At 55.1% G+C, this 25251-nt stretch overlaps 1 protein-coding gene and 1 long non-coding RNA gene across 4 annotated transcripts in view; both read left to right on the top strand.

Annotated features, from left to right (window-relative positions):
• The window catches only part of LOC135976652 (fibrinogen-like protein 1-like protein), a 58580-nt gene extending 47851 nt beyond the window's left edge, over nucleotides 1-10729 (top strand). For 2 of the 3 annotated variants that reach the window (XM_065573542.1, XM_065573544.1), the window contains 2 exons: nucleotides 8091-8201; nucleotides 9577-10729. In XM_065573542.1, the coding sequence (XP_065429614.1) occupies nucleotides 8091-8201; nucleotides 9577-10256 (791 nt within the window). In that variant the 3' untranslated portion in view covers nucleotides 10257-10729. Of the gene's footprint in view, nucleotides 1-5363; nucleotides 5529-8090; nucleotides 8202-9576 lie in introns of those variants that run through there. The other variant, XM_065573543.1, reaches the window with a different exon arrangement.
• Nucleotides 10730-16279: 5550 nt separating this feature from the next.
• On the top strand, nucleotides 16280-24824 carry LOC135976586 (uncharacterized). The gene is made up of 3 exons (XR_010593837.1): nucleotides 16280-21622; nucleotides 22111-22521; nucleotides 23190-24824. It is a non-coding gene; the product is annotated as an uncharacterized LOC135976586 (long non-coding RNA).
• Nucleotides 24825-25251: the final 427 nt, after the last annotated feature.

Consider the following 25251-nt stretch of genomic DNA (forward strand, 5'->3'; position numbering starts at 1 on the left):
TGCCATGATCCCCCCATCCGCCAGCCCCAGTTGTTCCCTAGGAATTTAAAGATGCGTTAGGCTCCTTGATTTCCTCGGCAGGAACAATGTTCTCATGAGTGTGTGCGCGCGTTCCCCTCCCTGACAAGCATGCAAAGCTGATCCGTCCACGGCTGAGTTCTCAGAACAGTAATGTTCTTCTCTCTCTATTGAGCCCTGATGTATTAGAAGGTAAAACTCCTGTGAAAGGTGCGCTAGTAATGTTCAAAGCCGGCCGGCAATGCACGGTGATTCATCTCAGAGACATCTCATTAATTTAGCAAATACTGCCTGAAAGGAAGAGAGCGCCGGCCACCCAAACTGTTCACACAAATAAAATCCATATCAGACGCCGCTCACCTTTCCGAGGCGGCTTTGCCTTCCCCTCCCCTCTCCTCTGAAATGTGCGTGGATATAGGTGAGTAAGCAAAGGTGCACTCACACACAAACACACCATGACACATCTATAATCATACAGTGCATCACTCTGTTCCTAGGATCTCAACAAAGTTCACCTCCGCTCATTAAAGGTGACATGCTAAACAATTGGGTTTGAGCTCTTATTTTTTTCTTCTTTATGGTGGATAAAGAAAGCATGAAAAGGCTTTTTTATTTTTTAATTGTTTCTTTCTTGTTTTTCACTTTAGACATACACAGTCTTAGCTTCCCTGTTTCTGCTGGTGGGCTCCAGAGGGAGTTTTCTAATCCCTCAAACCAAAGGAGCATGACTACTGAATATTTAGCAAAGAGAGCTTTTCTCCCTACTGTGTGTTCGGCATTTGAGTGAAATGGGTGCCAACCAGAACAACCGACCTCCTCCCCATGCACCTGTTTCAAGCAGCCTGACCAAAACCCCCTTCCTTCCTCCCTTGATCACTCAGGTTTCATATCCTTGGTACTTGTGAGAAAGCTGTGCAAATCTGTGATCACACTGAGTGTACTGTGCACGTCTTAGTATACTTCTCTGTCACCCTGTTTGGACTGTAAGTTCTCTGGGGCACAGACTGTGGGTGATAGTTTTGCTTCTCTGGCACAGTAGGACGCTATAACAAGAGACAGGTTTCAGTGTGGTAGCCATGTTAGTCTCTATCAGCAAAAACAACGAGGAGTCCTTGTGGCACCTTAGAGATTAACAAATATATTTGGGCAGAAGCTTTCATGGGCTAGAACCCACTTCATCAGATGACTTCATTAGACTGACCTCCCACTTGGTAAGACAACTCCCATCTTTTCATGTGCTGTGTATATACCTGTTAGTCTCTAAGGTGCCACTAAGGACCATCCCAAACCGCCCCACCATCCGCTCCAATGCAAGGCATTTCTTTACAGCGCCTTCTCTGATATACACACACAGCAACGTGTGTGTGTGTATTATTAAAAAGCCCTCTTGATCGGGCACACTTCTCACCCTTGGGAGAGGACAAGGGAACAAATATGTGACGGGTGTTAGTCATGTAGCGTAATGCACCACTGGAAGGTGCTGTGATACTGTGGTGGTGAACGTGGTATAATGACCTGCACAGAACAGAATAGCACGGGAGTGACACTTGAGGTATGTCTGTACAGCCCCAGCAAAAGTAGGGCCCAGCTGATAATGGTCTTTCAGCACTACCACGAGAGAAACGTTAAATAATAATAAACCGACCTCGTCAACCCAGTAGTTCTGTCGTCACCCATAGAGCCAGCCACGAAAAAAGAAGGGTGGACAAGATCTGCATTTCTAATGTAAAAGCAAATCAAACCCCACAGGGCTTTAACAACAACTACCCTTTATTCATCAGAAAGAAGCCAAAAGGAACGTGCCCTGTATTTGGTTCCGAGCACAGGTCCCCGTTTGAAGGATGTGCTGACCTCAGGATAGCCGTATAGGTTTGGTTGAGGGCACAGGCCTGGGCGTCAGGACACCTGGGTTCTATTCCTGACCTGCTCTTTAGCTTGGTCACTTCATTTCTCCGTGCCTCTGTTTCCCCACCCACTTTTTGTCTGTATAGACTGTAGGCTCTCTGGGGTGGGGCCAATCTCTCATCATGTGTTTGGACAGCGCCTAGCACCAGGGGGCCCTGGTCTCGTTTGTGGCCCCTAAGCCCTACCGAAATGCATTACCTAGGGAGGTGGTGGAGTCTCCTTCCTTGGAGGTTTTTAAGTCCCGGCTTGACAAAGCCCCGGCTGGGATGATTTAGTTGGGAATTGGTCCTGCTTTGAGCAGGGGGTTGGACTAGATGACCTCCTGAGGTCCCTTCCAACCCTGAGATTCTATGATTCTATGATTCTATGACTGTCCTCTGCGCACAAACCCTAGCCTCTCCCCTGCCCCTCACATCTGCCTGAGCCTCCCTCCTGCCTCCCTTAGCCTCCTTCCTGTCCCCATCCCCCTGTACCCCCCTCAGCCTCCCTCGGCTCCCCACACCCCGGCCCCCTTAACCTTCCCCCACATTCTTCTGCCCCCTGCCCCCACATGCCCTGCACCTCCCTCAGCCGCTCTTATATCCCACATGATCACCTCCAACCCCCTCAGCCTCCCCTCTGCCCCATCCCCATGCCCCCCTCAGCCTTCCCCCTGCCCCCCACACTCCCTGGCCCCCTCAGCCTTCTCCCTGCCCCCCACACCTACTACCCCTGTCAGCGTTCCCCCTGCACACTCTGTCTCCCTCATGCCCATATCCCTCTGTCCCCCTCAGCCTGCCCCCTATCCTTGCCCCCACACCCCCCTGCAACCCGCTCAGCCTTCCCCCCACATCCCCTCACAGTCCCCATGCGCTGTCCAGGCCCTGAACCATGGCCTCAGCCAGTCTGCCTGTGGGCTCGGCTTCAGCCTCCTGGAGCCCAGCGGGAGGTGGCAGCCAGCGTCAGGAGGGCAGCCTGCCTGCCACATGCAGACAGAGCGTGGGGACGGGGCGGCCCTCGCGCAGGCCTCAGCCCCGCTGGCAGCAGTGGGAGATGGCGCCATTTTGATGAAGGGACAATTGGCGCCTTTGGCCACGTTTCCATGGGACAGGTGAGAAGCCCCCACAATCCCGAGTCACAATCAGAGCGCGAGGGAGGCCACGCTGCTGCCCCTGTTGTGCATGGGGTCAGTCCAGCACGCCCAGCTGATGGGGCTGATCCTGTCACGGAGTGTGGGGGGACTCAGGGCCCTGCACCCCTGGCTTCCTGCGATTCACCATGACTCTCAGCCAGCCAGTAAAGCAGAAGGTTTATTTAGACGACAGGGACACAGTTCAAGACAGGTCCCGCAGGCGCAGAAAACAGGACCCCCTCAGTTAGGTCCATCTTGGGGTCCTCGGGCACCCCAGCCCCTTGGGAGGTCAGAGCCCTGTCTGCCTCCCAGCCATTCCACCAGCCAGCTCCTGAAACTCTCCCTTCAGCGACCCCTCCCACAGCCTTTGTTCAGTTTCCTGGGCAAAGGTGTCACCTGGCCTCTAACCCCTTCCTGGGTTCTCATGTTACATGCTCAGGTATTCTCCGGTCAGTCTCCCATCCCCCAATGCAGACTATCCCAGCCACACTCCCCTGTCGGCATTCAAAGACCACAGTAAGAACAGTCCCAATTCGTTACAGATGCGTAGCCAGAATCAGCCAGAATCCACTGGAAGCTGCTTTACCAGTTTGTTGGGGCAGCCAGACTTATGGGGCCGGCTGCAGCTGGCATTCGGGGTGTGCGGGCGGGGGTGAGGAGGCAGCATGAATTGCATGTGGGAGATTCATTCGTTGTTTGTGTGACAGCACAAACTCCCCCTCGTCCCAAAACCTGGTCCCCAAATGAGCAGACTGGAGCACATCACACTAAGCAAACTGGTGCCACGTGCAACAAAATAAACAGGTCCCATCTCGTGTCCTTTGTTGCACATTTCGATGGCGTGTGCCAGGTGCTGGCAGGTTGCAGGGTCGAGAAGCGTGCATGTGGGTGAACCGCCTGGGTGCTCTTTTCCAGAACTATACGGACGTGGAGCTGTTCCCTCTAATGCACCAGTTCCTGCCCCCTGTATCCCAGCCAGAGAGCTGGGACACAGAGAGCAGCTGCCTTGACAGTCGCTAAATGAATCCAGTTTGATCCTCTTCCCTGTGGGACAGATGCAGCAGCAGCGCAGTCTCGCTCCAGCCCATCCCACTCAGGGATCTCCTCACCCGGCGGTGACCTGTCGGGACAATGGCGGGGGGAGGGGGGGGGGTTCAGTCTCTGTAACCTCACATGCTAAGCAGGGGTTAGTGATACCAAATGGAACTGAAAGTCCGAGGGGGGTGGGGAGAGGGGTTCCCACCGGGTGTGTGGGTTTGGTGAAAGGCGCCTACAAAACGTTGGGTCTGCCCAGTGCTTAAAGACAGAGCTGACTGGACTCAGCTGGAAGTCCTGGTTTCTTCTCAGTGATCCCTAGAGCTGAAAACACTGTGAAGCCGGTTTGCCTGGGCACCATAGAGCCGGTGCTGTGGTGAAAGACAGTACAGCGGGGAGCAGCAGCAAGGTTCCCCCTAGCCAGGGAAGTCACTAAGAGCTGGACTCACTCCGGGCTGGAGGCCCCTCACAGCATGGCATCGCAGCTCCAGGCAGAGACGGCAGCATGGAGCAGCAGCGGTGCAGAGCAGAGGCAGAGGCATCCCTGGCCCACCCCTTCTCTCCCTGGGGCAGGAGGCGAACCCCCCCCTCGAACTCCCCCTGAACTCTCAAACTCTGCTGAGCTGGGCCTGTAAACCGGGTGAGGGGCTAGCAGAGGGAAAATGGGAGGGGTGTGCCAAAGGGACATTCGTCCATTGGACTCTCTCACCCCAAGCTGGGAAACTGAGGCAAGGGGCTGCTGCCCAATGGATTGTAGGGCGGGCGTTTCACTCACAGTTCACATACTGCTGAGTCACTCTTGTGGTGGTTTCCCCAGTTCATGCTGCGTTTCTTTCTCCTCTGAATAAAAGTTCTCGTGTGTTAGACTCAGACTCAGCGCTCACGACGGGGGAACAGCTGCCTGTTAGGGGCGTGCTGGTCAGTTTCCCAGATTTCTGGGAGGGACGCTCCAGCTGGTTCTGCTTTGCAATGCTAAGAGGAACCCCGAGATCCTGATTCTCGTCCTTGTCACTGCCAATACCACCTGGCACAAGCGTTACACCCCCATCGCGTTCTGCACAACCCCCGTTCCTGCCATCTCCTCTGGCTTGCTCCTCTCCATTTAGTGCGTCCTTCGTCTGGAAGGCCGATGATACGGTAATGCCGCAGAGTCCCACTGAGAAATTAAATCCCTGGCTCACACCTGCCCGGCTTCAGAAACGTTGGCGTTCTCGGGGAGGAGGGAGGGAGCCCAAGAAATCTGTTATCTGCGGAAAATAAAGGATGGGCAGACGTTCCGGAGGGGGCTCCCTCCCTGCCCACAGGCCAGGCTTGAGGCCAGCGGTTGAGAAAGCAAGATAAGCTGGGTGTGGAGTGGCGCTTTCCCCATAAAGGCATGGAGCCCCGGCTCTGGTTTCTGATGTGGAAGTGGGACGCTTCAGGTTGCTAACTCGCCCGCTCACCTGCAGCGTCGGGATGGGTGAGTTTTATTGAAATGCCCAGTATTTCACACAGCCTGGAGATGTAGGGCCAGAGCCTGGTGGTGGGCACCAGAGCCCCAGGCGGTGTGGGCACGTGGGGGAGGTGCAGTGGCAGGGCATGCTATGTGGCCCCTGTGGGACACCATGTGCCCTGAGTGCCCGGGCACAGGAAGGAACGTGCCCAGACAGACACAGTAACTACCGCATAGAGAGGGGCAGCCTGCACTCCTCTCAGTGCCGTCCCTCAGCCCGGGCAGGTGCACAAGGGGGAGGGGAGCCCTGGTGCATCCTCTGCTTTCCCGACCCCGCCTGGCCGAGGCACAAGGGATGGGGGCGCAGTGAGGTACATGCTGCTTTTCCTTTGAAACGGAGCAGCATTTCCCCCAGCAAGTGCATGCTGCAGCATGAGCCTGGCTAGCTAGGAGTCTGGCAGTGCCTCCTGGTGGGTAAAGAGTGCCCCCGGGGCCATGGGGTACCAGGAGCCTGGGAGAGGTCCCCTGCCCAGCGCTCTGCTGGACCCTAGGCAGGAATCCTCCCTCCCTGCCCCAGGTACCTTTGGGCATTGGGGCCAAAGTACTTTAGAACACAAAGGAACTAGCATAAGCCATGTTTTAAAAATGGGGAAACTGAGGTATGGTGCAGTGTAATGAGTTTTCCAAGGTCACAGGTCGAACTCAGGCCCTCTGTGTCTTAGACTATTAGAGTGTGTGAACGGCTGCTAGCTGGCAGCGTCCCCGCTCCTCTGGGGCGTCCGGAGAAGGGGAGGCGTGTTTTCAAGGATGAGTGACTCCAGATTGGTATTTCACTGCAGTTCCAAACATTATAGTTCTGGCTTGTCAGACTCACTGAAATCCTTCTCCTTTAAAGCATTAACCCTTTGCCTGCCATGGGGTTATGCCTCTCTCCTCTCTCTCACAAGGATACCTGAGATTGCTGGCAGCGTGTCACAGTTACTTGGGCTGTGACATTGTCTGAAGAATTTGGGGTCCAGGCAGCTCCAAAAAGAAGGTGTTTCCAATGAAATCTGTCTGTGGATGATCTATGGGCAAAGTGTTTCCATTGCAACAGTGTGTTTCAGTGTGTCGTTTACACGGTGTTCTCTCTCTCTCTCTCTCTCTAATTCATTTGCACGTTTGTATCACGGTCACTTGTGGGGTTACTTGTGGACTTTCTAACTTTGCAACACCACATGAATACAATGATGGCTGACAGAAAGCACGGTGCCGGACTCCAGTGCGGCTTTAGCCTGTTCTGGTTTGACACACACACACCCCGCCCGGCCCGCCCCGCCCCGCCTCACCCCACAAAAAGCTGCCATTTTGCACCTGTCATGGGCCGGCAGCAGCTGTAATCAAACTTGGGACCTCTGGAGCTTCACACGTGAGCCTCTGCTGTAGGGTTCTCAACCTATTTCCCATTGGGGGCTGCATATGCCGTGCTCTGCGTTATGTGGGCTGTAGCTACACACGATGTAATACCAGGGCCGGGATAGATATACCTGGGGGGAGGCGGGGGGGGGAGAATGAGCCGGTTTCTCTCCAAGAGTCTGGATTGCTCTGGGCTGCTGATCCCGGCAAGGTCATTGTGAATCCCTGCGCTGAGTGCTGAAGGTGGCCTGGGAAAAGCATGTGTGGGGCGGGGGAGGGGTGTCTATGTTAATCCCGGCTGAAATAAATGGCCTTGCTAGGGCAGCGCTTACAGTGCACCCCTCAGGGACCCGGCTCCATTTTGAACTCTTTTTGCCCAGGACTGTGGCCCCTGGCGACTCTGCCCACTTTAAGCCTGGCCTGAGCTGGGCCCACAGAACAGCTGCAGTGTCAGCAGCGTGTCCCCCTCTGGGCTGCTGGGCTGCAGTGCAGGGGGCAGCATGCCTGGCGTGGGGCACACAGCAGCTCTGTGCCCTGGGTCCCTCTCACCTGGCACTCATCTGAGGGGGGCAGAGCCCTGCCGGAGGCTGCCCAGCTGCTGTCTCTGTGTGGGTGAGCGGGCACTGCCCTCCGGCTGGTGGTAGTGACTGTGGACGGGGTGAGCTGGGACAGAGGGGGTTGCTCCGAGCAGCACTCCCCTTGCAGCGGTGCAGCGCGGGGAGAGAGGAGGCAGCTCCTTCCCCACCACAGGGAGCGCTCCAGCCGGCCCTGACCCGCCCGGGACCCGGGAGCCAGGCCATCGGAGCCGCAATCTTTTAATGGTTTTTACCATGCAGCTGGGTCCCCGCTGTGTGCTAATCGGGCCGGCTGCAGAGACGGAGACAGTGGCCGGGCCGGGGGAGAGGTAAATGGTGGGCTTCACCCCGTCTCCAGAGACTTGGGCCCACCCCCCCCATGCTGAGCCCCTTTGAACATCCAGCCATGTCCTGCGGTGCCTACCTGGGAGATGAGCTCTTCTGAAAATCTGGCCCAGTAGTTGAGCCCTCTGAAAACTCTGGCCTTAGCGTCTAAGGGTAACATTTTCAAGAGTGGCTAAGTCACTTAAGTGCCTAAATCCCAGTGACGTCTAGTGGGATTTAGGCACTTGTGAAACTCTCTCCTGGTCTCATGTCCAGCGGTTTCTGTCCCCTGCAGGGTTCCAGTCCAGCTCTCTCCTGCTTCTGTCTGCGCTGTCCATGATGGCGCTCCTTTGCGTAGCCCCCGTGCAGGGCAACGGGGCCCTGGCCCACAAGAAGGTCGAGAGGGGTGAGTAGAGAACCCGTCAGAGAGCTTCTATCATCTGCCATATCCGAGATCAGGGCATCGTGGGCCTGATTCTGCTCCTCTCCCCCATGCTGGGGTCACCCCTAGATCCACTTATCCACTGAATGCACCTTCCCGCCCCCCCGCCAGCGCTGGGCCCCAAGGAACGCTGAGTTCTCCAAAGGGATCGCAAGGCCGGCCTGCGCTAGTGAGCCCACTACTCCCATTCGCAGGCCTCCAGCACCTGGGAATGGGCCAGCCGGGGTGGGGGAGGTGCTGCTCGACTGGCTGTTTGCTTTCCACAGCTTCGTTATCCCTTTCTCCGGTAACGGCTGCCAAGCCCCCGGCAGTGACTGAAGAGCGCTGGTGCCAACCGCAGGGCAGCGTGTGGGAACCAGGCACCCCCCCCAAATTGGCTGGGAGTTCTACCCTTCCATCTCACCAACTCCTATACTAGGGCTAGCCCCGGCTAACAGCTGGGGATCTCTCGCTCATGCCTAGAAGCCTTGCTCCCAGAGTCCAGGCAGCAGGGAGAGCCAGTTCCTCCTTGTCAGGGGGTTTCATTCCCTTCTCCCCACACCTCCAGTGGCTCTGGGAGCTGCTCAGGGGCTTGCCCAGGCAGGCCAGGGGCCGAACCAGCTCCAGAGGTGGCCCTGAGCCCCTGCCCCCGCAGAGCTCAGCAGCTCCTCCCCCTCGGCTCAGCTATGGGGGTGGGGCACACAGGGGGATTGTCTGGGGGGGAGGGGAGCTGGGGGGCTCAGGCTCGAGGGAGGACCCTGGGAAGGGGAGGGGCAGTATAATCACAGTGCTCTCATTCTACCAGGATAGTTCGGGACAATTTCCGCCCCAAAGACAAGCCCCTCGATAGGATGTCTGGAATTTTCAAAGGCGCCACAGGGAGTTGGGTGCCTAAATCCCACTGAATTCCAATCACAGTCGGGTGTCAAACTCCCTTAGGCTCTTTGAAAACTCCCATTTAAATTGTCACTGATGGGTTTCATAATTGACATTCGCTGAGATGGATCTGGCAGCGTCTCCCCCACCCTCGCCAAACAATTTCTTCAGCAGTACGGACTCAGGAAGGATACAGAGCCTTGGTTTACACTTGATTCATCTCTTCAAGGTTTCTTCAAAACCAGCAGAGCAAGAAACTATTCTTATTTTATTTTATTGGTAAAATGAAAGTGTAAGATCTGGAGCGGGATTCTGTGGCCAGGAATGGCCGGGGCGGATTCTGTGGCTGTAGTATTGTGAAATACACAGGACCTGCCTCTAAAAACCCAGCCTCCAGTTACCCCAGGCTGATTTGATTGAGCTAGCTAGCGCTTACTCCCCCACCCCCACCTGCCCCCTTAACCTGATGTTCGTGGCATTTCAGGGTTCCCCAAAGACTGCAGCAACATCCCCAGGGACAGCCCCAGTGGGGTCCATGTCATCCAGCCGGCAGGCTCTCCCCCTCGAGTGGTGTGGTGTGACATGGACACCGAAGGCAAAGGCTGGACCGTTGTCCAGAGAAATTCTTACAACACAGAGATCACCTGGAAGGAGTCCTGGAGCACCTACAAGTACGGCTTTGGGAACGTGCAGCAGGATTACTGGCTGGGCAACGAGTACCTGTCCCTGCTCACGCGGCAGAACATCTACAAGGTCCGCTTTGTGGTGGAGGACAAATCCAACAACACCCGCTACGCAGAGTACGACATCTTCAGTGTTGAGGATGAGCCCAGCGGGTACCCGCTGAGGCTGGGCAGGTACTCTGGGGACGGTGAGGACTATCTCACCACCTACCACTCCGGCCTGGGGGGCATACACGACAACATGAAGTTCAGCACGACTGACAAGGATCAGGACCAGACCAGTGGGAATTGCGCAAGTAGCTATGGAGGCTGGTGGTACGACAAGTGTCAGAACGTCCTGCTCAATGGGAAAGGCTACATCTACTGGGCAGGGTTCTGTAAGAGTGGGGAGTGCAGGTCTTCCCTCATCCTGGTTAAGCCAACAGACGTGTGCTGGGTCCGGCAGGAGGAGCCCATCCTCCTTGGGAGCCGGCGCCGCTGAGAAGGGGAGACAATATTAGATCAGACACGGCGCGCCAGCCCCCACCTAATCAGTGCAGTCCCTGCAATGCCTCTACTCTGCTCACTCCCTTCCTGTTGGCTTCTGCATGGTAAATCCCCTGGAATAAATGCTGAGAGCCGACCCCGCCGGGGCGTTCGAATGACACAAAGAGTGTGATTGGTGTGTATAACTGGAGCCCCGCTTCCACTCTGCCTCGCTGGAAGCCATGTCACTCACTACGACTTTAGACCCACATTAACCTCTGCTTCTCCCAGCCCTGCCACTGCCCCTCGGCATTAGTGATCAATGAATCATGACACTGGATTTCTAGCAACTGTCATTGAGCATTTAAATGGGGGATGACTCGAAGCCAGGACTTTACATCTGAATCCTGCATGTATTAGCAGTGGTGAGTTTAGGTTCAAAAACCTGGCCTCTGTGTTTTTAATAAATATGGTTATTACATGAGAAAACATTGCAACAGTAATTAGTTGCTGATGAACCACTGAGATTAGATAGACGTGCAACGAAACCAGACAATAAAGATATTGGTGTCCCTCTTCAACCCAAGGGGCTAGTCAAAGTTTGGGGCCCTGGGGATGTTCCAGTGGGGAGCAGAAATTGGCAATGGAGTCTGGTAATTTTTTGATGTCTTGTTTATTGACAAGGAACATACAGAGTCCTGCTTCTCCAAACACAGCAGGAACCAACAGCAGGGATTAGCCTCCCTGCTCTCAGCTCCAAGCCTCTTTAGCCAGCACCTGGCCCAAAAGCTCTCTATGCTCCTCCCACGATCACACCATGCTGACAGGCTCTGCTCGGCTTTCCTGCTCTGCCTCCGTGTCCTGGCTGCACTGCCCGGCTTGTCTCTGTCACACACGCACCAGCTCAGAACGATACTCGGTGGCATCCTCTGCCCACCTGGGGCTAGTTTCTGGGCACACGCCATCATGGCTTGTTCTACACGAGGCCCCCTTACCTGTTGCTTCCAGCTGTCTTAAATGAAGAGTGCATCCTCACAGCTGTGTCAATGAGATTTTAACTCCACCCATAACATGGTATAATCCAGCTCCTAGCAGTGTATTTATCTGTCAGGCTGACGTCCTCTGAGCATCTCTGAGCATTTCCTGCCTGTTTGGCTTCAGTCACTTCAATCAAAGTTCATTGTGACCAGATGCTGAACACGATAAATGCTAACAGCCAGGGGCAGGAGCACCCCCCCACCCCCCGAACACGGAAAGAACAGGCTAAAGAACAAGTCAGCTGGGCCTGATGAAGTTCACCCTCAGGCAGGGCTTCCAAATCGTGGGCTGTAGCCCAAAGATGGGCCATGACGTAGTCCTGGCTGGTCCACTGGCAGGGGTGAAGATGGGGGGGAATGTGAAGGGGCATTGCCCCCCCCCCAAAAACTGCATCTTTCCATTCCCCTCCTGACCATGGCCCTTCAGTGCATCCCCAGGACACAAGGCCCTGTCTAATTGGCCTTCCTGACAGAGCCTGCATGGAGAGTGTGCGTACGGGGGAGTTTGGGGGGCAGGTTTGGAAAGAGGGATGTTTTCAGGGGGAGGGAAGCTGGGAGCTGCTGAGGTGCAGCTGGAAGGTTTCCTCCTCCCTCCTCAGTATCTGGGGTGCAGATGGGGGGAGGGGGTTGCTATTTTGCAGTTGGGAGTATCAGGGACCCCGCCCCCCGTGCACTAAGCTGTCCCCTCCATCTCGGTTGCTGGTGGTGAGGTGGGGGTGTGCTGTTTTGCAGTGGGGGAGCGGGGGATCCCCCTGCCCAGGGCACTGACCTCTCCCCTTCCCGCCTCCCATCTCCGCTGTCCGTGCTGGGAGCCACCCCCACCCCCCACCCCCCACTCTGCCCATTGCAGGTTGCGCTTGGTGCCCTCCCCAGCCAGCCATCCCTCGCCAGGCTGGAGCATGACGCTGCAAGCGGGGACATCCTCAGCCTGTCCCGGGCAGCCAGCTCGCTCAGCCGTTTTGCTGCCTGGGGGCTCCCTGCCAAACCCAGGGTTCCCCTGCACCATTCCCCCCAACTTGGGGTCCCACCCACACCCCAACTCCCCCCTGAACATGGCTACCCCTCCCCTTCCAAAACAACCTGAACTCTTCATACGCCACAGCCCACCCCCGCCCCTCCCCATGAGCCACCTGGCAGCAGTGCCCTGCATCGGACCAAACTGCTCTCCGTGTCGCCCTCCCACCCCCACCCCCCAGGGCCAGGCTGGCGCTCTCTGGGGCTGGACCCCGGCTGTGACTGGGGTTTCAGCACTCCTGCTTCACAGATGTATACAGAGCACTGTATAACCAGAGTTGTCATAACTATAAAGGGAAGGGTAACAGCTCTCCTGTGTACAGTACTATAAAATCCCTCCTGGCCAGAGACTCCAAAATCCTTTTCCCTGTAAAGGGTTAAGAAGCTCGGATAACCTGGCTGACACCTGACCCAAAGGACCAAAAAGGGGACAAGATACTTTCAAATCTTGGTGGGGGGAAGGCTTTTGTTTGTGCTCTTTGTTTGGGAAGTCATTCGCTCTTGGGACTGAGAGGGACCAGACATCAATCCAGGTTCTCCACGTCTTTCTGAACAAGTCTCTCAGATTTCAAACTTGTAAGTAAACAGCCAGGCAAGGCGTGTTAGTTTTTACTTTGTTTCCTCAACATCTAAATGTACCTTTTACTAGAGTGTTTACCTCTGTTTGCTGTACTTTGAATCCGATTTCTAACGCAGCGTTTTGCTCTGGCCTATTGCTCTTTAAGTTTGATTACCCTGTAAAGTTATTTTCCATCCTGATTTTACAGAGATGTTTTTTACCTTTTTTCTTTAATTAAAAGCCTTCTTTTTAAGAACCTGATTGATTTCTCCTTGTTTTAAGATCCAAGAGGTTTGGATCTTGATCCACCAGGAGTTGGTGAGAGGAAGGAGGGGGATGGTTAATTTCTCCTTGTTTTTAGATCCAAGGGGGTTGGATCTGTATTCACCAGGGAATTGGTGAAAGGTTTCTCAAGGCTTCCCAGGGAAGGGAATCCACTTGGGAATGGTGGCAGTGGACCAGATCTAAGCTGGTAGTTAAGCTTAGCAGTTTTCATGCAGGCCCCCACATTTGTACCCTAAAGTTCAGAGTGGGGAAGCAGCCTTGACAAGAGTCTAGTGACTCTCTCACCCTGGGCTCTCCCCAGTATAGACTCTTGTTCACACTAGTCAAATGATGTTCAAATGCTGAGAAGGAGCAGGGAAGAGGCACAGAAATGACTTGTGGCCTGGCCAGCACACCTTCGAGCAGGCAACCCGAGGGGCTGCAGCTAGTCCCCTTGACTAAGCAGTTCCGAGCTCTGTCATTAAGGTCTATAGTCACCCAGCAGGAGGAGGTAGCTGCATTTCAGGTTTTTGCTCTAGCAGACAGAGGTGTAAGGAGAGCTGGCAAAGCTGATATTAGAAACATTGACACTGGAAATCCATGTAAGTGTAGAAGAGTGACGGAACCAATCGTGCGGGGACGTGGGAATTCACTCTCACCTGGCCTCTGGGGATGGAGGCAGCACGTGGCTGGCACTTCTCGCTCCTGCCGAACGAGGGGCAGGTGCTGCTACCGACTGCTCCCCCTAACCCCCGCCCTGCTGCGCTCTGGGGATGCTGCCCTGCTGTGGAGCTCTCAGGTGTCTTGAACTGGAATTTGTTTGGAGAGAAACTGCTAAGAAGCCTTATCAGCCCCGAGCAGAGAGTACCTGGGAGCCTGCCTGGGTCGGGCGGGTCTGGTACAGCCTCCCCCCAGATAAGGCTCTTCCCTGGACCTGCCACCCATTGGAATCTGGAACGATTCCCTCCGAGGTAACACCCGGGGCAGCCAGGGCAGGGCAGGGCACGGCTTGCTCCCCTGGAGCGTTAGGGCTTTCAGGAGTCAGAGGTGTCAGCAGAGCAGGTTGTATGTTAAAGCAGCGAAGGCAGTTGGGGGGCAGAGGAATTGGGTGCTTTGCCATTGCACTTGATCAGCTCAATTTGAAAATTCTTTCAAAGGAAATCCAGATGTATACATCTGACTGGGGTACATGTACACACATACACACGCACACTCACATGTGCACACACTCATGTGCACATAAACGTACACACATACATACACACATGTACACATACATATATATACAGACGTGCACATACACGCACACACGCTGTCCCTGGAGCGCCCCAGGATGCGACTGACGGGGTGGCTGGCTATTATGGAGGCAGAAGGGGGTTGGGACAAAATAATCAAGAAGAACTTTTGCTGAAAATGCAAACCTAAGCTGGAAATCTGTGCAGGGCTGGGCTCAGCGAAAATGATCTTTTGAGCTGCTCTTATTAACCGTGGTCCTGTACTTCCTGGTTTGCGTCGGACCCAGGCAGGAGACTGGGCTGCTCTCAGCTGTAGAAGCCATTGGAATGAGCCAGGTCGGAATGAGCCAGGCCCTCAGAGCCTTCTGCCACCAATCGCCCCAGCAGTCATTGATCCACACCAAACCACGTCCTTCCAGTCAGGCAGTTTAATATGCATACGTCAAACCCTTGGTTTGCCACTCAGACACCACGGTGATGGGCACAGTAAGGACCGAGAGACGCTAAACAGGCAGACAGACAAGGAAATAGTGGCCCTGGCTACAGGTGTGTGTGTGGTGCAAACGGATGAACACCAGTTGCTGGCTGAAGGCACAACCTTAATTCCCGCATCTCCTGTCTGTCAGCTATCGTTCGCTTGGCAGCCTGAGCTCCGATTTCTAACGCAGCGTTTTGCTCTGGCCTATTGTGGTTCTCATGTCGGGGGCGCCTTGGCCTCTCGTATCAGGAGCGGTGCTAAGGAGGCTGCTTTTCAAAGGTCCTTAAGTAGAGTTGTCAACTTTCTACTTGCACAAAACCAAACGCCCTTGACCCAACCCCTTTCATGCCCTTCCCCAAGGCCCCACCCCCACTCACTCCAGCCCAGCCCACCTCCCTCAGTCGCTCGCTCTCACACCCTCACTCACTTTCACTGGGCTGGAGCTGGGGGTTGGAGTGCAGGGAGGGGTGAGGGCTCCGGTGGGGATGCGGGCTCTGGGATTGGGCTGGAGATTAGGGGTTTGGGGTGCCAGAGGGGGATCCGGACTGGGGCAGAGGGTTGGGGTGCGGACTCTGGGAGGGAGTTTGGGTGCGGGAGGGGGCTCAGGGCTGGGGTAGGGGATTGGGGTGCGGGTGGGGGTGTGGGGTCTGGGAGGGATTAGGGTACAGGAGGGGGTTCCGACCTGGGGCAGGGGGCTGGGGTGCCGGGTGTGAGGTCTGGGAGGGAATTTGGGTGTGGGAGGGGGTTCCGACTTGGGGCAGGGTTTCTGGGTGCGAGCTCCGGCCAGGGGGTGCTTACCTCAGCCGGCTCCTGGTCAATGGCACACCGGTGCTAATGCAGGCTCCTGACCCCTGGTCTCCCTCCGCTGGCAGGCTCTGAGCAAGGCCTGCCCAGAGAACATGGATGACGAGCTCTCGATCCTGCTGACAGCACCCCCCAGCACAGACAAACTCCAGCACATCTTGGAGGTGAGCAGAATGGGGAGGGGCCGCAGGGGTTTTACCTTAGCCCTGGGGACTCCTAGAAAGAAGAGACTGGAAAATCCATGTTTCTATTGGATCCTTCCGAGTATGCATTCGTGATATAAACTCACTGGGTGACCTTGGGGTAACTCACTTCCCCCATACGGCATCAGTATTCTCCACTATCAAATCTACACTGGGGAAGAAGGACAGAAGCCCCGACAATCACCTTCACCTCTGGGTGTCTGGTCCTGGGAGCCAAAACCAACTGGACTATCTGCCCCATCTCCTAAACTGCCCTGTCTTTCCCTCCTAGGGCCTGGTCTTTAGTGCTCAGCCTGGCCCCTTCCCAGCTTGTCCCTGACCTTTAAAGGACTCTCCAAGCCCCTTCCATGCCTGCTTTCCTTGGGGTCTCTCTCCTGGCTGAGCACAGGCTGCCCTTCTATCTCTCAGCAGGCCTGGGTCCTAGTCACAGGCTGCGTCTTGTCACGTGACCACCACACTTATTCCCTTCACCCTAGGGAGCTGCATCACCTGGGCCAGGTCCAGTTGAGCTCCAACCCCTTTCCTGGCCATCTCACCCTGGGACAGGTTGAAACTGGTAACCTGTGGGTAACAGTAACTAGTTGCTCGCAAAGGTGCTGAAGACACAATGGAAGAGGAAATCCTTTGGTCTGGATTGAAATTATTCCGACTGAAAGTGAATGAGAGAAAATAGGTCCAGAGTTCTCTTCCTAGCAGCAGAAAATGTAGCGATTGATAGAGGTTCAGGTCAGAAAGTACCATTCTGTGTATCTAGTCGCCCCTCCTGTATAACTCAGGGCCTAGAATGTGACCAAGTGGTTCCTTCAGCCAACCATAGCATGGGACTGAGCCAGAGCACGTCTTTTGGAACGACATCCACATGCAGGAGAGCCAGCTGGCTACCAGAAAATCTCTCTTCTGCAGTGACGTGGGGTTAAGGGACACGGGGGAAAAGACATGGAGGCTGTGACTAAACTTAGAGCAGCAAGGCCAGGATAACCGGGGCTAGGTCCCAGGCCTAGCTATCAGATCTGCTGTTTTCTATTCCTGGCTTTGGGACCATGAGCGAGTCTCTGCACCGCTGGGTGCCTCGGTTTCCCCAGCTATCAAATGGAGCTAATCAAGGTTTTGTTTGTTCTCCCCATTTTACAGGGTGGGAAACCGAGACACAGTTGGGACCTGTCTACACTACAGGTCTGTCGTGTGTTTGTAATCTGCTGACCCCCACATGTTGTTCAGAGCCTATGGACAACACAGCTCCTAAAGTGTGTTTGTTCTGTGCTTATCACGTATGTACCAGCAGGGCTGGACGGCATTTCTCACTGTGCTGTGGGGAGCAGGTCCTGGGTACTAAGGGTCTGAAGAAGCTCTCAAGGACTAATTTTTTAAAATAATTGTTATCAATGAATTGAGAGAAAACATACATGTGGATAAGATTGGGGGGTGACAAAATACAGGCAGAGTGGTAATTCCTGATGGGGAGAGGGCAGTGATACAGAGCGATCTGGCTCATTTGGCCAGCTGGACCCATTCAAAGAAAACAAGTTTGAGCAGAGCCCAATGCAAGGTCCTATGCGTGGCAACAAGGCACGCCGGCCACACCTCCAGAATGGGGACGTGTATCCAGGAAAGCAGTCACTCTGAAAAGGATTTAGGGGCCAGAGTGGAGAAGCCACTCAACATGAGCTCCCAGTGTGATGCTGTGGTGAACAGGGCTAAAGCCATCATTAGACGAAGGAGAAGAGCCGTGAGTAGGATAGGGAGGTGACACAGCAGAAGTGAGACTGCTATTGGAATACTGCCTCCAGTCTTGGTGTCCTCCTTTGAAAAAGATGGTCCTAGAAATTGGAGCTGGGGCAGCAAAGAGCCACCAAATGTTCTGAGGGCTGGAGAAAAATGCCTTCTAGTGAGCTATTGAAAGAGCTCAACCTGTTTAGCTTATCAAAAGAAGATTGAAGGGGACTTCATTGAAGTGTTGAAATGCCTTAATGGAGAGAAAATACTGGGTATGAAAGGGCTCTGTAGTCTAGCAGAGAAAGGCAGAACAAGACCCAATGGCTGGAAGGTGAAAAGAGACAAATTCCTATGACAAATAAGGCACAAATATTCAACAGCGAGGATGATTGACCACAGGAAGAAGCTACCAAGGAAAGTGGTGGATTCTCCATCTCTTGATGTCATTAATAAAGACTAGATGCCTTTCCGGAATGTGTTTGCCCCCAAAAGTAGCTATTGTGGTAGACAGGAGGCCTGTGATATGCAGAGGGTCAGATTAGATGCTCTAACGGTCTCTTCTGGCCATAAAGTCTACTCATTTCTGAGAAACCGAGTGTAGCATTGGGAGCAGCTTGTGATGTTTTACTGTCTAGCCGGCTTCCTTCCTAGAATGAACACTCATTTAGTGGGGTGATCCACAGGGAGTAGCTCAAACCTCCAAAGGGTCTGGCCTGCGGCAGGACATTAGCACTGCAGGGGAGGGGTGGGTGTGGCAGTGACATCACAGAGGTCTTTTACAGGACCTCAGCCTATTGGCCAAAGGTGCTGGGGAGGTGGTGACCTCACAGAGGGATGCTGACATCAGCCAGGCAGGACAGGGGCGCAGGGCCAGGGAAACCTCAGAGACCCCTGTGGCTTTGCTTCAGCAAGTCTCCTTCTCGAGGTCTCTCTTTGAGGTCTGAGAGAGTATTTGGGTTCATGTATGTGAGCACCAGGAGGAACCTCTTTTGAGTTTTCTCCTTTCTTTTTCCTGATTTCACTAGAAAACTGACGTCCCTGTTTAGAAGGTAAGAGCCTCCGAGAGGTTTGGAACCTGTTCACTCTGCTGCATCTGGCGCCAGCTGAATTTTAGGCATGGAAAATACTAGTTTAAGGTGGTCAAATTTTATTCCTCACCTGGGATTTTGTCCCTTAGAATCTCTGGGGACATTAAGGTTTGTCCTTTTTCTTTTACCTTTACCCCCATCCCTCCCTCCTTTCTTTTCATCTCTTACTTCTTTTGTCCTTTCCCTGTTCCCCTCCCACCACCAGGAGGGGTGTGTGTGTGTCGTGGGGGATGCTCTACAACTCCCATTGTGGGAGGTCCACCGAAAAATGTGGGGCTGAAATAGTGCTCAGACTGTGATCCCCAGCGGTGACCTGGGCCATCCTTTGGGCTCTCTGGTGAGAACCCTCATCCTCCCGCCCCTCGGTCTCTACCCTGATTGGCTGAGCAGGGGGTTATTGACAGGGAGGAGACTCAGGTCCCTGTTGTTTTCTTTTAAGACCAAGTAAATAGTCATAACCAGTCATATGTTCGACAAATTTTGCTGCTTCTCTGCAGTTCATTATTTTCTCTACCATTCCAGTTCTCCTAAAATACTTGCTGAATAATTACTATGAACTCTTGCTGGTCTGGAACTCACTTGAGAGCACTTTATTCAGATCATTCAATATCTGAAATTCAAGATCCGATGGTTAGTTTGAAAATCAGGGCTCTTGGGTCCTATTCCCAACTCTGCCACGGACTGGCTGTGTGACCTAAGACAAGTCAATTCTCCTTTCTCAGCCTTAGCTTCTCCCTCTTTCAAGTAGGGATAACAATCCGCTCCTACCTACCTCCCGGCGGGTGGAGGATGGGGATCTATTGGAGAGTGTCACTAGGAGCAGTGCATAAGATGAGGTGTCCTATCGTGTTTACTCAGATCAGATTATGACATAATAGAATGGCTGAAATAGTCTATTTTATTTGTATTTTATTATGTTGCAATTGTTAAGAGCAGCAACTACTTAGCTCATACTGAAACATCTTATCTAATTTTTGAGATCTAAGTGTCTCCTCTTTGTGTAGCTCAAACCTCCAAAGTGTCTGGCCTGTGGCAGGACATTAACACTGCAGGGGAGGAGTGGGTGTGGCAGTGACATCACAAAGGCCATTTGCAGGACCGCAGCCTATTGGTCGAAGGTGCTGGGGAGGTGGTGACCTCACAGAGAGATGCTGACATCAGCCAGGCAGGACAGGGGCGCAGGGCCAGGGAAACCTCAGAGTTCCCTGTAGCTTTGCTTCAGCAAGTCTCCTTCTCGAGGTCTCTCTTTGAGGACTGAGAGAGTATTTAGGTTCACGTACATGAGTGCCAGGAGGAACCTCTTTTGAGTTTTCTCTTTTCTTTTTCCTGATTTTACTAGAAAACAGACGTCCCTGTTTAGAAGGTAAGAGCCTCCGAGAGGTTTGGAACCTGTTCAGTCTGATGCATCTGGCGCCAGCTGAATTCTAGGCATGGAAAACACTAGCTTAAGGTGGTCGAATTTTATTCCCCACCTGGGATTTTGTCCCTTAGAATCACTGGGGACATTAGGGTTTGTCCTTTTTCTTTTACCTTTTCCTCCATCCCTCCCTCCTTTCTCTTCATCTCTTATGTCTTCTGTCCTTTCCTCTGTTCCCCTCCCACCACCAGGAGGACTCTGTGTGTGTGTCGTGGGGGGTGCTCTGCAGTGGGAACAGGGACAATTCTCCAACTTTGGGCAGTCGAGAGCCTGGGTGAGATAAGGGGCGTTAAAGCCCTTTGTGAAGGAGAAAGGGGAGTTTCACGGTGTTGAGCACCAAGGAATTCTAAACTTTGCTAAAACATCTAGTCTGCAGAAACCAGAAATGGTTGGGGCCACATTGTAACCATTGTCTTTTTTAAAGCCCATTGAGGGATGTGAGTCCCACCCTTTTAGGTATCTGGGGTGCTGGGAGAAGAGAAGAGGTGCCTGTCTCCATTTTATGGCCTCAACAAACTAAGTGCTGTGCCCCAGTTCTCGTCAGAGATCCCTGAAAAAGAACATCTTCCCATCCATTAACATACCTGGAAAGATACTGGAACTCCTTATTAAACAATCAGTTTGTCAGCACCTACAGGACAATTTGGTTCTTAGGACTAGTGAGCGTGGACTTGTCAAGAACAAATCATTCCAAACCAATCCTAGCTCCTTCTTTGGCAGGGTTACGGGCCTAGTGGAAGTGGGTAAACAGTAGATGTGATCCATCTTGGTGTTAATAAGGACATTCTCACAAACAAACTAGGGAGATGTGGTCTAGATGCAATTAGTATAATATGTGTGCACAGATGGTTGCAAGCCCGTACTCCAACAGCCCAGAACCAAACAGCAGGAAGCAGATCATGCAATGAACTCCGTGTAGATTGCATTACATGCACCCCTGTGTGGGGAGGAGGAGCTGCTCTGGCTGGGGCAGGGATGGGGAGGGACCAAACAGGCTGGTTAGTGAGAGGCTGCCTTGACCCCAGACTCACGCCCGCTCCCCGCTCGGTTCCAGGATGGCCAGGCTCCTGAGGAGGTTCAGGAAGAAGGCTCTGCAGGTGGCCCCAGAGCCTGAGGGAAGCAGCTGCCATCTTCCCCCGGAGCAGAGCGGCTCCTCCGTCCCCACTGGCGGGGAAGGAGCTCCCGGCCAGGCCAGGAGGTGGAAGTGCCCAGCCTTCTGGCGGAGAAAACGCGCTCCCAGCGCAGGCGCCGAGGTGGGAGAGGCCAGGTCGAAATGGAGCTGGGCCAGGCTGCGGCTGGGCGGGCAGGACCCAGCGCAGGAGGGGAGCCGGGCAGAGTGACTCTGGGGCATGTTGTGTGGGCAGCAGCGGCCCCAGGAGCCCAGCCCTGATTCCCAGCAGGAGGCATCGCCCTGCCCGGTCAGTGAGGACCTTCCAGCCTCCCCAGGGCAGGCAGGAGGTGGAGGATCCCTGTCCCACCACCAGCAGCTCGGCCCGCTCCCCATGGGACAGCAGCAGTGCCTGGGACTCCGGCAGCAGCGAGGCCGATGGGCGCCGCAGCTTTGTTCCAGGTGAGGAGTCAGGCTGGGCTCAGGGAGAGGTGAGGGTGGGGCTGTGAACTCCCTGGGCCCAGGCCCTCGATCAGTGCTATGGGAGCGGGTCCCCAGCCCAGGGGTCTGGCCTGAGCCACATGAACCCCACTGACACTAGATGCTGCCACTTTGGTCCTTGGTGCTCCAGTTGGGGGGAGGCACCTCTCAGGGAGTCCAGGACAGTCTGGGGGGGGTCTCTTTGCTATGGGCTCCTGAAGGAGTTGGCTTTGGGGAGAGGCTCACTCCCAGGATCAGATACAGGAGGGGCAGCAGGGTCCAGGGAACAGGTGCTATTCCTGCCCTGCCACTGTCTGTCTGAGAAACCTTGGCCTTGTCATTCCCTGGATCGGTGCCTCGGTTTCCCTTCTTGCCAGCCTGTGCCTATTTCCCTGCAGTTTCACCTGCATGTTGGTACCAGTCCCATCACCGTACTGCACAGTCTAATACCGGCTCCTCTCTCTTGCCAGCACCATGACACCTGCCGTGGAGCCAGAGCTGGAGACCCACCTCCTCCGAGCTGCCCTGCACGCCGTCTTCACCCTGGGCATGGAGAAGGACACCACCCACGTGCAGGTAGATCATGCTAAAGTCATGGATAGAAGAGCCAGCTGTCATCCTGCCATGAATCCTTGCTAATTGCCTGCAGGGGGATGTGAATGAGAGAGGCCAGGATATGTGTTTGGGGGTCTCACCAGTGCTTCCCAGAGACCCCACTTCCCATCCTGTGGCAAGTTTAGCCCCAGTTTCCCTAACTCTGACCCATGGCTCTCCCTTGCTTTCAGGATCTGCCTAGGGTCTTGCCAGACCTCCTGGACGCCATGCTGGGGAACCTGCTGGCAGAGTCCCCAGACACCGACAGGTTCCAGTACATCTTGGAGGTGAGCCCGATCAGAGGGATGGGGGCAATTTTACCTTCACTCTTAGATCCATTTTCCAGTCAGTCCTCCTAGCCGGGCCCCCAGTGGGCGTCCTTGGTCAGGGCAGTCAGTGCAATGCCTCCTTTCCCCACAGCACATTAACTACTGGATCGTGTCCAGGGTGCCGCGAGAGAGAGCCAGGGCCGTTAAGAGCAGCACGGCCCTGCTCAGATCCACCATCACCCTCTCTGAGTTTGACGTAAGTGACCTCTGACCCCAGCTTCCTGACTCCAGGCATAGGTGATCTGGCTCCGACAGGCTGTAGGATCTGCTGCTGCAGGGGCTGTGGGTTAGGAGTGTTCCTCTTGGGGAGGCAGAGTCAGAGCAGAGAGTGAGCCTGGCTTGAGTCAAGTTCTTCTTGTCCTAGTTAAGTGGTGACTCTGGGCTTTTAAGGGGGCTGTGCTCCAGGTTCATGCCTCCCTGTCATCCTGGAGCAGCTGGGGAAGCAAGTCCTCATGGAGGGCCCTGCCCACAGCCCTGTGCTCCAGGCTTCCTTGGGGGCAGAGGAAATTAAGGGTCTGGCTCTAGCATCTCCTGCAGAGGGGCTGAGGGGAAGGAGAGTCCTGGCCCGGGGGGGGACTGGGAGCTGACAGGAAAATGCTGATGGAGTCCCCTCTCCCGTCCATTAGAACTCAGCGGAATTCCCCAGGATGGGTCACCACAGGGCCCAGCTGGCTCTGTCCGTCAGTGACCCAGCCAAGGACATCAGCCGGCAGGCCAGGGAGGGGGTTTACCGGCTCTACCAGCTGCTGCTGCACCAGAGGGGTAAGGAACCCAGCTGGGAAATGGCACCCGCTAGAAGAGTGAGACTGGGACCCCAGCCAATTTCTCTCAGACTGACCCCGGCTGGAGGATGTGTCTCTCTATCTCTTTCTGTGTTCCACACCACGCCCTGCAATTCTGTTGGGCCGGGCACGCAGCGAGGACTCTGCCCACTGTGCAGCCACCAATGGGATTGGAAGGACACAAGCCCTGCAATCAGAAGGACAAATGTGTGTGTGTCTCTCTCCCTGTCACCTACTCCCTCCTGGGGGAAACCCAGCAGCTGATGGGGGACAAGGTGAGCAGCTGCATTAGACTCAGGAGATTGGGGCGGGGCCCAGGCCTCATTCCCATCCTGTGGCCATTCGCTGGCCTGGCACAAGGAGCCTGGTGGGGAATGAAAGGGAGAGCAGGTGCTCCTGGGAAGGGAGATGAATTCACCTCCATGAGCAGGAGCGAGCCAGCTTGTCCGCGGAGCAGCTCCACCCAGCTCTTTAGCCAGGCTAATTAATGACAAGCTTTGCCTCATCCCAGACGTATGTTCTCAGGACACGGTGCTATCGCTCTTGGGAAGGGCAGGAGAGTCCCCCAAGTGCCCCCTGCGAGACTCTCCTGTCCCACAGGGCCGCACCCAATTCCTAGTGGTCTGGTGTCTGTGTCACCCGAGCCACCACCCAGAGTTGCTCCCATCACTGGCAGCCTGGGAGCACAAGGACTGACGGGTGATGGCGTCTGACCAGGCAGGGATGAGGCACATGGGCAGGGGACGCTTGTCCTACTGCTGGCAAGGCTGGACCCGATCTGGAGAGAACAGGAGGATTCAGTCAGCAGTAGGGTTACCATGTCTAATAAATAAAAAAAGAGGACCCTCCACGGGCCCTGGCCCCGCCCATTTCCCCACCCCTAGCCCCGCCTCAACTCCGCCCCTCCCCCCGCCCTAACTCCGCCCCCTCGTACCTCCCACTCCCAGCCATGGGGAAAGGGCTGCCCCAGCGCTACCGGCTTCACGGTTTGCCGGGCAGCCCCCAAACCCTGCACCCCAGGGTTTGGCGCTTCCCCCGAGCCGCCAGAGCAGAGCAGCTGGAACCGGGAAGGGAAGTTCCTGGCCGGAGGCTCGGGGTCCGGAGGCAGGGGGGCTGCGAGAAGCCGGTAGCGCTCGCTCGGGCAGCTCGGCTCTTAAAGTCTGAGAGGGGAGGAGCGGAGCACCTCAGCTGGAGCCCGGGAAGGGAAGTGTCTGGCCGGCGGCTCGGGGTCCGGAGTCAGTGGGGGCTGCCCAAAGCCAGTAGCGCTGGCTCGGGCAGCTCGGATCTTAAAGTCTGAGAGGGGAGGACCGGAGCAGAGCAGCCGCGGGAGGGGAAGTGCCCGGCCGGCATTTTCCCGGACATGTTTGGCTTTTCGGCAATTCCCCCCGGACCAGGGTTTGATTGCCGAAAAGCAGGACATATCTGGGAAAAACCGGACATATGGTAACCCTAGTCAGCAGGGGCTTCCAATCCGTCCCATTCACCAGGGCTGCCATCCTGCGGCTTCCGCATTAGTGGCTGGGGTGACTTGGGGAAAGGTCTCAACCTCCCCACATCCCACTTCACTACTGCCAGAATCCCTCCTGCCCCCCCGCTACAGTCCCCTCCCTACCCAACCTGGGTGGGGCTGGAGGAGAGGGGTCTGAGAACTTGAGCTGTGGATTGGAGGTGGAACAGCTGTCAGGGGCACTGAGGGGGAAGTGGCAGGAGCTCCCCGTACAAGGAGGGGGGTTGCCACTGGAGGTCACTAGGAAGGACAACAAGACTCCATCCTGGGAGTTAGGAGGGGGAATCCATCCCTCAGAGGTGGGCAGGGGCTGGGTGGAAATGCTGCTGGTTCCAGGGGCCGTTAATCCCCCCTGATTCCTCGGAGGCGTCTGAGTCTCAGACAGGTTCTCGTTCCCTT

This window comes from Chrysemys picta, chromosome 19 (assembly GCF_011386835.1).
Source record: "Chrysemys picta bellii isolate R12L10 chromosome 19, ASM1138683v2, whole genome shotgun sequence".
NCBI classification, from domain to species: Eukaryota; Metazoa; Chordata; order Testudines; family Emydidae; genus Chrysemys; species Chrysemys picta.